Consider the following 12,778-nt stretch of genomic DNA (forward strand, 5'->3'; position numbering starts at 1 on the left):
TTTGTATTCAGTGTTTTTTTGTGTTTTGTTTGCAGCATTCATATCTGAGACAAAAAGACCGTCACGTCAGACTGAACATTATGTTTCTTTGACCTTTAACCTGTAAGAATCACACTGGCCGTCTATTGGTGGTCATCTATGCTGTTTAACAATACCCACAACATGGGATTGAATTTGTACTTTGCTAAAAGATGGCTGATACTCTTCTTCATAGCATCGGCCTGCTCTCGTTGTGCTGAGACTGCTCAACGCTGAGCTCCATTGAGAATAGGTTTAAAGGGGTTGAATGCCTTCTGCTGAGGCAGGGCATCGACCCACCACTCTTTACATGCCCTCTGGCCCTTTGTGTCACCCAACAATGATGGCACCGGAGCACCACAGCACCACACAGAGCATTGTCCAGGTCAGCCAATGGGAGCGCAACAAATGGTGGTTTATGTGATGTGTGAGTTTCTGTGCACACGTGTGTGTATGTGCATGGTAATGCAAAGGACGGTGAATGCATGTGGAGTCTTTCACACCGAGCTTTTGCATCAACTCTGTGACGAAGGGAAGGGGGACGTCACGCAAAGAAAGTGCTCATCAGACACTAGCTGTTTGGATTTATGCCAGGGGTTTTAGGCTTGTAAGACTTTAGTACAAGTGGCAAAAGCCAGTTTTTAAAAAAAGGAAATAGTCAGCTGAGACGAGATGCCGTATACGCCGTCCGGCTTTTTCTGTGACCGGTTGATCCGGGAACGAGAGAGGAGAGACGGGGAAGGGTCTCTGAACAAGCCCCTCCGCTTCAACGCCCAGGACTTCAACACGCTGAGGCAGGAGTGTCTCCAGAGGAAGACCCAGTTTGAGGATGACTCTTTCCCGGCCACCGTGGAGTCTCTGGGCTTCAAGGAGCTCGGACACAAGTCCAACAAGGTCAAGAACATCGTCTGGAAGAGGCCCAAGGTAGGAGAGAGGGCGATTCGATCGGGGTAAGGTACGGAGGGGATGGATCACACATGTGGGAGGTGGGGATGGCATCATCGAACCTGAGCGGGAAACTAACTGCTGCTGTGAGGTTTTACCCGGAGACTCGGATGGGATCCATATACGGCCCGCCAGACAGTCCCACTCAGATGGATCGGACATTCATTTTGTTCTTATGACTTTGTTTTGGCTTCGATGCTCTGACATTATGGATGTTTTATTACGTATCTATTTAGAGATGATTGTAATTTAACCCCAGTCAAAATCACAGGCATCAGTCCTTAGACTCGCACAATCAGATGATATGAGATCGATTACTGGTTTACTATTGTTGTTTGTCAACAGGAAATCTGTGAGAACCCTCAGTTCATTGTTGGAGGAGCGAGTCGGACAGACATCTGCCAGGGAGACCTTGGTAAATCGTGCCTCTTTACACTTCATTTTGTGAAACGAAGGTGGATTTTAATTTAGATTTTACACAATGACGGAAAGTTTCAATGACGACAGACTAAAATCAACCCCATCATCATGTTAATGAGATCAAATAACAAGAAGAACACATCTGTGGAATGACAAAAGCAAGAGGTCCACCTTGAAACACTGTCCTGGTGTTGCTTGCTGGCGTATTAACGGTTTCTAGGTGTTATTTAAACTCTCTCATTGAAAGAAAAACTCACACATGCAGTGTGACAGGACTGCGTGAGGTGAGCTGTACATAAAGCATGCAGCCACTCTCAGTGCATTCATCATTCAGTCACAGTACATTCAGGCGGTTTTGGGGGCTAACAGGGTAGCAAATATCCCATCGATCCCCTCGCACGCGGCCTCTCTCCGTTTGCAGCGGCCTCCCCGTATTGTGCTTCGTCTTTTGGAAGGGAATCCAACCAGCAGCACTTCTCATTGTTGTTCGGTTCAGGCTGCAAATAAAGGGGCGACCAAAAGGGACAAAGGTCCTGGCAGACACTGGTAACCAGTCCCTGTTGAAAACGTTACATTGTTTCCAGTAACACACACCTGGACAAAATCAGAGAACACAGACGTCAGCGCTCGGCGGCTGTCTTTTCCTCCAGTAAAACAAAAATAGGTCCGGCAAAGAAGTCCCTGTCGTCTTTGGTTTTGTTGTGAGTGGGTGAAAAGGTATACGTGTTCTTTAACGTGGCAGCTGACGAATGAAGGAAAGGCGATGACAGAATCTATACAGCAGAAGGTTTCAGAGATCACATCGAATGTCAATGAAAAGACTTCAGACAGTTCTTTCCATGTACGATGTGTGGCTGTTAAGATGTTAGAATTGTGTTTGATGAAATGAAATGGTTGTCTGTGTTCAGGCGACTGCTGGTTGCTGGCTGCCATCGCCTGTCTCACCTTGAATGAGAAGCTTCTCTACCGCGTCGTTCCCCCGGAGCAAAGCTTCTCCGAGGGCTATGGAGGCATCTTCCACTTCCAGGTCAGCAACAACCGTCAGGTTCACTGAAACACATGAGGAGGACTACGTTGATTAGTCTTAAACAGAGAGCGAGACACTGCAGGCAAAAAGTCATTTCATTTACAAATTTTGGGCTATTTTTGGACTACGTTCAGGGCTTTATTTTACTGCTTTTCCCCAAAAGTTTCCATTAGATAATCCTGCATTTGCATATTTAAACACAACATTTCAGAAAACTTGTCATGCAAAAAAACAATTGTCTCAATATAATCCTTTGACTCTAACATGTTAACAAAATGAAACAAGAATTTTGAATCTGACTTTATCCAATGTTTACATCTGGAAATGTATCTAAATGAGCACGTAAGACAACGTCTCATTTGCATATTTAAACATACAATTTTAGAAAACATGAAACACAAAAATAGTTCCCTTCATGTCAACCGGGGAGGTTTGATGGTGATGTCTACGAGTTATTTTATTCACCCTGTTCAGTGTCTCTCTAAAGTTTGCAGAAGTTGAAGGAACATCTTCTCGTCCTTCGTCCTCAGCGTTGTTTCTCCTTCTGTCCTTCAGTTCTGGCGTTACGGCGACTGGGTCGACGTCGTCATTGATGACCGCATCCCAACTTTCAACAACCAGCTGGTCTTCACTAAGTCCGCAGAGAGGAACGAGTTCTGGAGCGCCCTGCTGGAGAAGGCCTACGCCAAGTGAGTGCTGAATTATTCGACTCTGCTGGGGAGGAAAGAAGAGCTGCTGTACTCGCTGTCCATCTATTCCATCTCCATCAGATGAACATTAAAGCGTTCATCACAACTTATATTCTTACTTTTATTTCAATTCACAACATGTCATTATGTGACAGGAACGCCCCGTTTAAGACTTCCACAAAGGCGTCTTCTTGTGCATCCTCTTCTTGTGCATCCTCTTCTTGTGCATCCTCTTCTTGTGCATCCTCTTCTTGTGCAACCTCTTCTTGTGCAACCTCTTCTTGTGCATCCTCTTCTTGTGCATCCTCTTCTTGTGCATCCTCTTCTTGTGCATCCTCTTCTTGTGCATCCTCTTCTTGTGCATCCTCTTCTTGTGCAACCTCTTCTTGTGCATCCTCTTCTTGTGCATCCTCTTCTTGTGCATCCTCTTCTTGTGCAACCTCTTCTTGTGCATCCTCTTCTTGTGCATCCTCTTCTTGTGCATCCTCTTCTTGTGCATCCTCTTCTTGTGCAACCTCTTCTTGTGCATCCTCTTCTTGTGCATCCTCTTCTTGTGCATCCTCTTCTTGTGCATCCTCTTCTTGTGCATCCTCTTCTTGTGCATCCTCTTCTTGTGCAACCTCTTCTTGTGCAACCTCTTCTTGTGCAACCTCTTCTTGTGCATCCTCGCTCGTAGCGACTCCGGCAGCGTCCTCTCTCCTCCAGATGCGTTTTAGGAATTGAAACGTCCTTTCAAGATGAGATTGATTTCCAGGTCACAGGAAGGTGGAGGAGAGAGGAGACGAGGAGGCACAAAGTTAAGAAAGTAAAGCGAGAAGCAGTCTGTCTCATATAATGCACCTTTTTTTTGCATGCAAACACACTACTGCTAAAGGTTAGAGCTAAATAATGATGGGAGGTGAAAAGTAACTTTATTTAACTGGGAAAGTGTCTCACTAAGATACATAATCAAGGCCAAAGGAACCCAGATGACTTGTAATCGGATTAAAACATGGGTCTAAAACAAAAGTCTGTGCTCTTATCTGTTTAGGCTGCACGGCTCCTACGAGGCCCTGAAGGGCGGAAACACCACCGAGGCCATGGAGGATTTCACTGGTGGAGTCACGGAGTTCTACGAGATGAAGGAAGCTCCCAAAGAGCTCTACAAGATCATGATGAAAGCTCTGGAGAGAGGCTCCCTCATGGGCTGCTCCATCGATGTGAGCCACACATTACATACAGGACTACGACTCCCTGGTTCATAACTGATAACGTCTCTGCTGTCATCATCATCAGAGGAGACATTTAAGACCAAACTGAAAAACCTTTGTCTCACTGAAGGTTTGCTGCATTTGTACGCACACTTTAAAGTGATGTCACGCTATATTGAATACACCTGAACACGTTTTTTTGACATGCAAAATTGCATTGATAATCATAAAAATGTTAATAATAATAATAAACTGTATGTATTTAGCGTGTTTCAAAACAAATGTTACAAAGCGCTTTACATTAAAACAGGATTAAAGCATTTCAGGGATGCAAATGAAATCAGACTATTAAAATAATACAAAAATAGATTCAACGTCAATACAAAATAAATACAATAAAATCATAATAATAATAAACAGAAAAGACATGCAGGAAATAAAACAGTGTGCTAGCATTCATGAAAAAATATTGTGAAAGATTCTGATAACTATTTGGCAAAAACGTGTCATTTATATTTGTTAATGAAGAGCTTTACTGTAAATAAGCTGCTAGTTGTGTTTTCAATATTTCTCCACTGTGAACGGGTGCAACGTGTATGTTGTGTGTCTGCAGTCGCTGGTTCCCGCCCGCTTTGAGACTCGCACCGTGACGGGGCTGGTGAAGGGTCACGCCTACTCTGTGACGGCAGTGGAGGAGGTAAACAATGACAAGCTTTTAAAACAGATTATTTCAGTTAAATACAGTTTCAGCGACTATGAGTTCACACGTGAGAATCTCCACTTCTCCTGCAGTGTAAACCGTCTCAGCACAAGGAGTCTAAAGTGCGTCTGGTGCGCCTCAGGAACCCGTGGGGTCAAGTGGAGTGGAACGGTCCCTGGAGCGACAAGTAACCATCATTAAATCTCCATGAAATATTTTTATTGTCAGCCCTACCTTTCTGTTACAGAGCTGCTAAAGATGGATCAAGGTCTTAAAACCTTCTTTTCCATTGATTAAAATAATCAAACTCAAATCTTTATTGAAATCTAGGGGAGCACAATCCCACTTTTTCAGTCCCGATACTGTTACCGATACCTGGGCTGCTGATCCCACACGTTTAACTGGGAGGGAACATCAGGCTTGACCTGGACATCGCTTTCTTAACTTTGTAAAAGTTTTTAAAAGTCGATTTTAGACATGAAATAGCCGCAGAACTTGTTGGCATACGAAGCATGAAATAACTCCAAACAGTTGACGTGTAATCGAAGACGTGAGCGAAACGAATTGAGTAGATCGGCCCCATCGTCACCAGAGATGCTCCGAAACTGATGTTGGACGTTGTTCCGATACAGACTCGAGAGCTGTATCGTGTATCGTGACGATGGTTCGGTCTGGTATTAGATCCCATCACTCTATTACAACTTAAGTGCATTGATATCGACATATGTATTTGTTGTATTTGCATTTTAAAAAGTTAGGAAAGAATGATGAAGTCAAGCCGGATGCTTCCTGACACATAAAATAATAATCTGATATCCAAAGCCCATGCGTCAGTACGGGGACTGAGGAGGTCTCTGAACCAGCTGTGTGTGTCCGTATCGGCCCGATATCAGTGTTCGATAGTGAGCGATAGGTGTGTGACAGCATCCCTGGACTCAATCGTCACTTCAGGCGATTTCACGATTTCCCGTCCTCTCCAACAGCTCTAAGGACTGGGCCACTCTTTCTAAGGCCGAAAAAGAGAAGCTGCAGCACCAGAGTGCCGAGGATGGAGAGTTCTGGTGAGACGCATGTTGTTACGCTTCAAAGGATCCAGATCCAAAATTCAAACAAAAGATCTGCACCCTGTATTAAAAGCATTGACTCTTATCGGTATTTGGAGAGAGTCGGGAACTGCACTGTGCTGAACTGTGGTGCCAGATGTCAGTGTTCTGATCTCCTCTAGGATGTCATTCGAGGACTTCAAGAAGAACTACACTAAGATCGAGATCTGTAACCTCACCCCCGACGCCCTGGAGGACGACAAGATCCACAAGTGGACGGTTTCTGTGAACGAGGGTCGCTGGGTGAGAGGCTGCTCTGGTGGGGGCTGCAGGAACTACCCAGGTACCTCAGTCTGCAGAACACAACAACTTACACCAGCAGGAGATCAGGCACCGTGTCCTCTGACGTGTCGATGTGTTCAATGCATGCACGGCCAGTTTAGTCTGTCGATAACAGAGAATACAGAGAATCAAATAAGAAGATGCACTCTTTTTCTGTCTATATTGAAAGAGCCTGAATGGCTCCTTTTTAAATAGATTTGAGTTTTATTCTACCGCTCAAAACGTAATAAACGCCACCGTGATGTATTTAAAGAACAATGCGGGAAAACACTCATTTCAAAAGAACAACAACCGAACGCTAAATGTCCTGCAGACACTTTCTGGACCAACCCTCAGTACCGCCTCCGTCTGCTGGAGGAGGACGATGATCCCGAGGACAACGTGGTGGGCTGCACCTTCGTGGTGGCTCTGATGCAGAAGAACAGGCGGAAAGAGCGCAAGATGGGCGCCAACCTCTTCACCATCGGATTCGCCATTTACGAGGTGTCCTGTTCTTAGTCGCCGCCGAGAGATTGTGTGACAGACTTTGGTCAAGTGTGTTTTTTTTGTTTTTTTCACATTAAGTTTAAATATCATCATGTTAATTCATTATACAGCACTTTGTGGCATGTTCCATCATTAATATACATAAATTGCATGAATCATTTGAGTTTTTTTGATGAGCCATTTGTTCTAGTTCTGATGCACATGTTTAATACATTTCTTTGAATGTCCCTCTGTCACCATGAGAGAAATGAGCTTTTAATTTGCACCCTCATGACACAAACACTGACGTTGCCTCTGTTTCTCTGCAGGTGCCAAAGGAGGTAAGGAAGGTGTAACCTCTCAGAGGAGCAGCGGTTTGATGACATCCTGTTTGTTCTATGTTTCCATCTTTTATTATCATCACTCATTCCTACACAACAGTGCTGAACTGTGAATTCTTTCTTCTTCTGGTTTCATATTTACATCTTCTGTGAGTGTTGGAACTGTCTCTCCGTTCAGCGTCTCCTTCCCGTTCCAGATGCACGGGAACAAGCAGCACATGCAGAAGGACTTCTTCCTGTTCAACGCCTCCAAAGCTCGCTGCAAGTCCTACATCAACCTGCGCGAGGTGACGCAGCGCTTCCGCCTGAGCCCCGGGGAGTACGTCATCGTTCCCTCCACGTACGAGCCGCACCAGGAGGGGGAGTTCATCCTGCGAGTCTTCTCCGATAAGAGGAACACCTCAGAGTGAGTGGGTGAGGGCGAGCAGGGGGGGCGAGCAGGGGGGGCGAGCAGGGGGGGCGAGCAGGGGGGCGAGCAGGGGGGGCGAGCAGGGGGGCTGAGGAGTTGAACCTTTGATTAATCAGTCGATTCACTCAATTAATCCATTAACCGGTTGTTTTTCCGGGGAGCGATGAAAAGAGTCAAAGGGTTGATGTCTTCAGACGTCTTGTTTCCATTCAAAAGCTCAAGATGTTCATTTAATTGTCGACGAAGACAAAGCAATGCAGCAATTACCCACATTTGGGGAACTGGAACCAGCAAATATTTGGCATTTTTTAGTTAAGAAATGACTCAAAATACTTGTAAACTTACATTTCAAAGGTTTTGTTTGAAACCTGACTCGGCTCTTCGTCCGGTGTCGAGGAATCAAACTTTAGAAACGTGATGTTCAACTGTTTTAATTCCTCTGTACGCGATGAAGAGTCATTTCAAATGTTACTTTATTAAAATAGTGAAATAGAAGTGTTGCGAGACTTTGTGAGAAATCACAACTACAGCTTTTGGACTCGAGACAAGAAAGATGTCTGTGAATTATTGACATATTACAAATATCCCAAAAGTTACATTATTGAACCCAAAAACTTCAAATACAGCCAAATGTCCAACCACACCCAGCCCTACCTGTTGATATTAAACAGCAGCGGGATTGATTGAGCCTAGAAAAGACCAAGTTGAACGGTCGAGCATGTGCATTTTGTCAGTGCGGGTGTGTGTGTGTGTGTGTGTGTGTGTTAATGAGGGTGGGCTTGTGTCGGGGGGCCGGGCGGGCGGGACACGAACCACCAAGAGCAAACAATTTTAACGGCGATTTGATTTGTAGAACTGGAAGAAATCGGCCACAGTTCGAAGCTGTTATGGAATCTTTTTTAGGACAAGCGACTTCAGATATGAGCACGATCCGGTAAACTTTTCAAAAATATTCAATTCTGCATATTCAAGCAAATCAACAAACACCCGCCTCCCTGCAGCTGTGGAGGACAGACAGCAGCTCTGAAGGACCGGTGGGACGGACGTGCACCACACATGGCTTTAGATCGAACACCTCTTTGCTTGTAAAATAACAGTAGTTTTAACCTGCTTGGGTTAATCACATAGTCATTTATCAACTGACAAACTCACTCAAACCCCATCTGACTCAAAATGAAGAAGAGGACGCCTTCGACGACCAAGAAGGCCCGAAATAAGAACAACCCAAGAGAAAGCACTCGTGACTGGAAGGAGCATCAGGTGGTACTGAACTGACGCATTCTATTCACAGCTTCATTGAGTGTCAGTGGAATCGTGTTTGATCTTTCAGTCCAATGTGAGTATGGGACTTTCAGGAGTCAGTTATGTTTTAAGCACACTGAGCTCAGGGTGCCACTGCTTGCTTTGTCACCTGGTGAGAGTAGCGAGCCTGTAGTAAACAGATGAGTGGTCCTGATGAGATGTTGTTGTCACCATCGTGACTGCTGTTTGTTCGTCTTCACCCAGGGAGATAGAGAACAGGATCGAGGCCGATCATCCCGTGGTAAGTGTCCTTCGTTTCTTTTCATGACTCGGCAGAATTGGAGCTTTGTCTCGTCTTTTTTCTTTAAGCGACGGGAAAACTGCTGCAGAAAAGCCACAGAAAAGAGTGCAGTGTTCTGGATCACCCAGTCACATGAAAACACATCGAAGCTATTTCTTCAACATGTTCACCCGGCGTCCTTAATCCTTCATAATGAATAATAGAAACACACATGAAGGCAGTTCTGTACCATGCAAAGAGAGTTTTTCACAAACTTGATCTCCACATTTGTTTCCTTGTTTCTTCATCTCTTTCTGCTTTGTGGCTCGGTGACGTCTCAGCCGGCGCCGGCCTCCGCGGGGGAGGAGAGCGAGGAGGACCAGCAGTTCAGGACTATCTTTCAGGAGATAGCCGGCGATGTGAGTACCAGAAGTACAGCGAGAATAACCACTTTGTGTTTTCAAACGATCCTCGTGAATGACTTCGCCGTCTTCTACCTTCTCGTGTGTTTCCTCCTCCACTCGGGTCGCTCTCGCAGGACATGGAAATCACAGCCAACGAACTGAAAAACCTTCTCAACAGCGTGATCACCAAACGTGAGTCCAGTTCCATCAGAAAATAGATTTTCTGTCAAAATAACTTCATTTATTGGTGTACCCACATATTTCAAAAAAGTATTTCTGTAATTGTGCTCTAATTCAGTGCATGGCCTAAGTGCCCACTTGCAATATGTATGTGTTGGTTTCTGTTCATGGTCTCAGTGTGCACGTCAAAGATTAAGATGTAAATCTGTCTCATATTAAGATGTAACAAACACAACCGGCAGAAATGGTAAAATGGTAAAATATTGGCCGTAGTTTGGCCACCCCAGCTCCAGATAAAATGCATGATGTTAATCTATAACAGGGGTTTTAAAGGTCTAATTTTAGGTCTAAGTCTGAAACTAGTTCATAATTATATGACGTTAATTGACGTCTAAGTCTTGCCCCGTGTCCCTGTCTCCCCTCCAGATAAAGACCTGAACACAGAGGGCTTCAGCCTGGAGAGCTGCAGGAGCATGATCGCTCTGATGGACGTATCCTTTGTATCGAGTGCATCGGGCCTGCTGTGTTGTCTGGAGGAGGCACAACCTGCCGAGACCCCCGAACGGGGTCTGCGGTGGACGCTGGCCGGGCCCGAGGCCTCGAGTCACCACACGGACACGGCGACGGGTCACACTGAGGAGAAACGCGCTCACGCTTGGCATCAAGCGACATGCTTTTGACCGCCGACGACACGAGAAGACGCTAGATTATTACACAGTCAAAGTGCCAGGACAGGATGTTTTATTACTATCAGATTACTCACATACATTCTGGAGAAGAAGTGTCTGCTGCACCAGTATTCTATCAGTGGATATCCACAACTACACACAAGATAAAGCCCTTTTACATCAGTCATCAAGTGATTGTTTTCTGACGAAATATGTGACACGACTTTGGTCTTAACTGCTCCTGTTTAGATGGACGGGACAGGTAGACTCAATCTCCAGGAGTTCAGACATCTGTGGAATAAGATCAAACAGTGGCAGGTGGGGATGCAGGTTTCCTCTCAGTCAGCGTTTCCCTCTTTTATTCACTCGCAGTGAAAGTCGATCTGAAAAGAAGAGTTCGCTGCCAGCAGCAGTTTAGGCATCAAATGTCCCTCTTGCTCTCTTTCAGGGAATCTTTAATCACTATAACGCCGATCAGTCCGGCAGCATCAACAGCTACGAGATGAGGAATGCTGTCAATGATGCAGGTAACCACTCTTCTTAACGGGGTGTGAGATTTCTGTGTCTTAGATTTCTGATACAATGACGACGAATGAGAATTGAATGATATCCAGAGGAACCATGAATCAGGAAAGACAGGTTTCAGAGGAACATATCTCAAAGCCTCAGCAAATGAAACCCAAAATATCTGAGCGGCCAGACAGTTGAAGGACCTTTGTGTTTCTGGTGAACTGATCTCTTCAGGTTGTTGTTGTTTACAGTGTTCATGAACAGTGGAAACCTCTTATAGTGATCACATCTGTCCAGGTCAAACTCTTCATTATTAGCGGATGATTATTATTAACAATGTATTCCTCTTTTTCTTTATTTCTCATACTAATTTCCATCTAATTGACATTTGTATATTTACTACATTAATATAAATGAAGTATACAGCTTCGCTATATACTTAATCACACTTAATTGTTCAAAATAGAGCTTTTCAAACTACTGTACTCTACTGGTTCAAATACGCTATAATATAGTTATAATATAGTTATTGTACTGTTTAAAAGATGAAGCTTCCTGGAGTTCAAACAGTATTGTGATGTTTGCAAATAGGCCTGAAAATACACAGTAACTGTGTCAACGCTGAACTGTTAGCAGAGTTTAAAAGCAAACATACAACAACAAAATGATGCATCATGGGATGCAACATTTTGAAAAACCACGACATTGAATCCTATTTTGTGGCGTGAACGTGCATGTTTTTTGTGGGCTTATTTGAAAGTGTGTGCTTGCAGATGAACCTCCAGCTTGAACTCACCCTCTAAATGTTCTCTTCACTGTACAGTCACGTGTCTTGTGTCCCGCTCAGGCTTCCGCCTCAACAACCAGCTGTACGACATCATCACCATGCGCTACGCCAACGAGGGCATGAACGTCGACTTCGACAGCTTCATCAGCTGCCTGGTTCGCCTCGAAGCCATGTTCAGTGAGTCGGCGGCAAAAATTGCCATCGCTGTTGTGTAATATATCTGTTTTTAAAAGGAAAGGTTCAGTGTCGAAATAATAACAACAATAATCATGATAGTAGTAATAATGCCATTACTACTATGTTACTAAAGCCTAGTGTCAGGTACAGATGTTTCTCTCCCCAGAGGTTGAAAGATATAAAACCTACGAGCAGACATTCAGCCGTTAAGAAGGTTCGTAGCGATACATGCTCCCGTCTCCCACGACCCTTTTACGAGGACAACAGGGTATTTGAGAAGTTACTCTATTAGTGAACGATTATACAGCCGCCGTCAGAGCTCACAAGACAGGAGAGCGAGCTCAGCTGTGTCTAGAACCATAAAGCATCTCCCTCTCGTGTCTGTGTAACTTTAGGTAGTTTGGTGTCTCTAAAGGGCTCTCGGATGATGTGGATCACACTTGTGTTGCCGTTTGTTCTCTCCAGGGGCGTTCCAGGCCTTCGATCAGGATGGAGACGGCACAATCCGACTCAGTGTCCTGGAGGTGAGCGCTACAGACAGACAGAGATGTGTTCCTTTGAAGCAGCTGCTGCGTGTTCCCGAGGACTCACTTGAATTGTTGCTCTCATTTTAAAGGGTCATCCATCGTGTGTACTTGTTTAAACCGCCGGACTTATTGAATCTTTTCCATCTTCAGTGGCTCCAGTTGACCATGTACGCGTAGACAGACCCGTCTTCCTCCAGGTTAGCTCCACTCCACACGAGGACCAGACCTGCCAGCCTTTACCTCAATATTCAGTGTGCCCGATTGTCCTTCTCTCTCATCCACTTCACCTCCAGCCTCCCCTCAGCTCTGCTCTTTACTCCCAAAATGTTCACCATGCTTCTTCCATTTCATCTTTCCTTCATAGTCACCTCTCTCTCGGCCTTTTGCATTTCTCTCTGCTCTCGTCCTTCCATT

At 44.9% G+C, this 12,778-nt stretch overlaps 1 protein-coding gene across 1 annotated transcript; it reads left to right on the plus strand.

The window, feature by feature from the left end:
• Window positions 1-690: 690 nt before the first annotated feature.
• On the plus strand, window positions 691-12,691 carry capn3a (calpain 3a, (p94); the record flags this gene model as incomplete). The annotated part of the gene is made up of 21 exons (XM_079286403.1): window positions 691-942; window positions 1,309-1,378; window positions 2,292-2,410; window positions 2,966-3,099; window positions 4,130-4,298; window positions 4,903-4,986; window positions 5,082-5,176; window positions 5,973-6,050; window positions 6,215-6,375; window positions 6,688-6,857; window positions 7,169-7,180; window positions 7,378-7,586; window positions 9,096-9,132; window positions 9,453-9,530; window positions 9,650-9,707; window positions 10,122-10,186; window positions 10,613-10,681; window positions 10,812-10,890; window positions 11,721-11,837; window positions 12,303-12,361; window positions 12,515-12,691. 21 exons carry the CDS (start codon window positions 691-693, stop codon window positions 12,539-12,541), a joined length of 2,142 nt encoding a protein of 713 aa, XP_079142529.1. The 3' UTR covers window positions 12,542-12,691.
• Window positions 12,692-12,778: the final 87 nt, after the last annotated feature.

The sequence above is a fragment of the Melanostigma gelatinosum genome, assembly GCF_949748355.1.
Source record: "Melanostigma gelatinosum genome assembly, chromosome: 16".
In the NCBI taxonomy this organism is placed as follows: Eukaryota; Metazoa; Chordata; class Actinopteri; order Perciformes; family Zoarcidae; genus Melanostigma; species Melanostigma gelatinosum.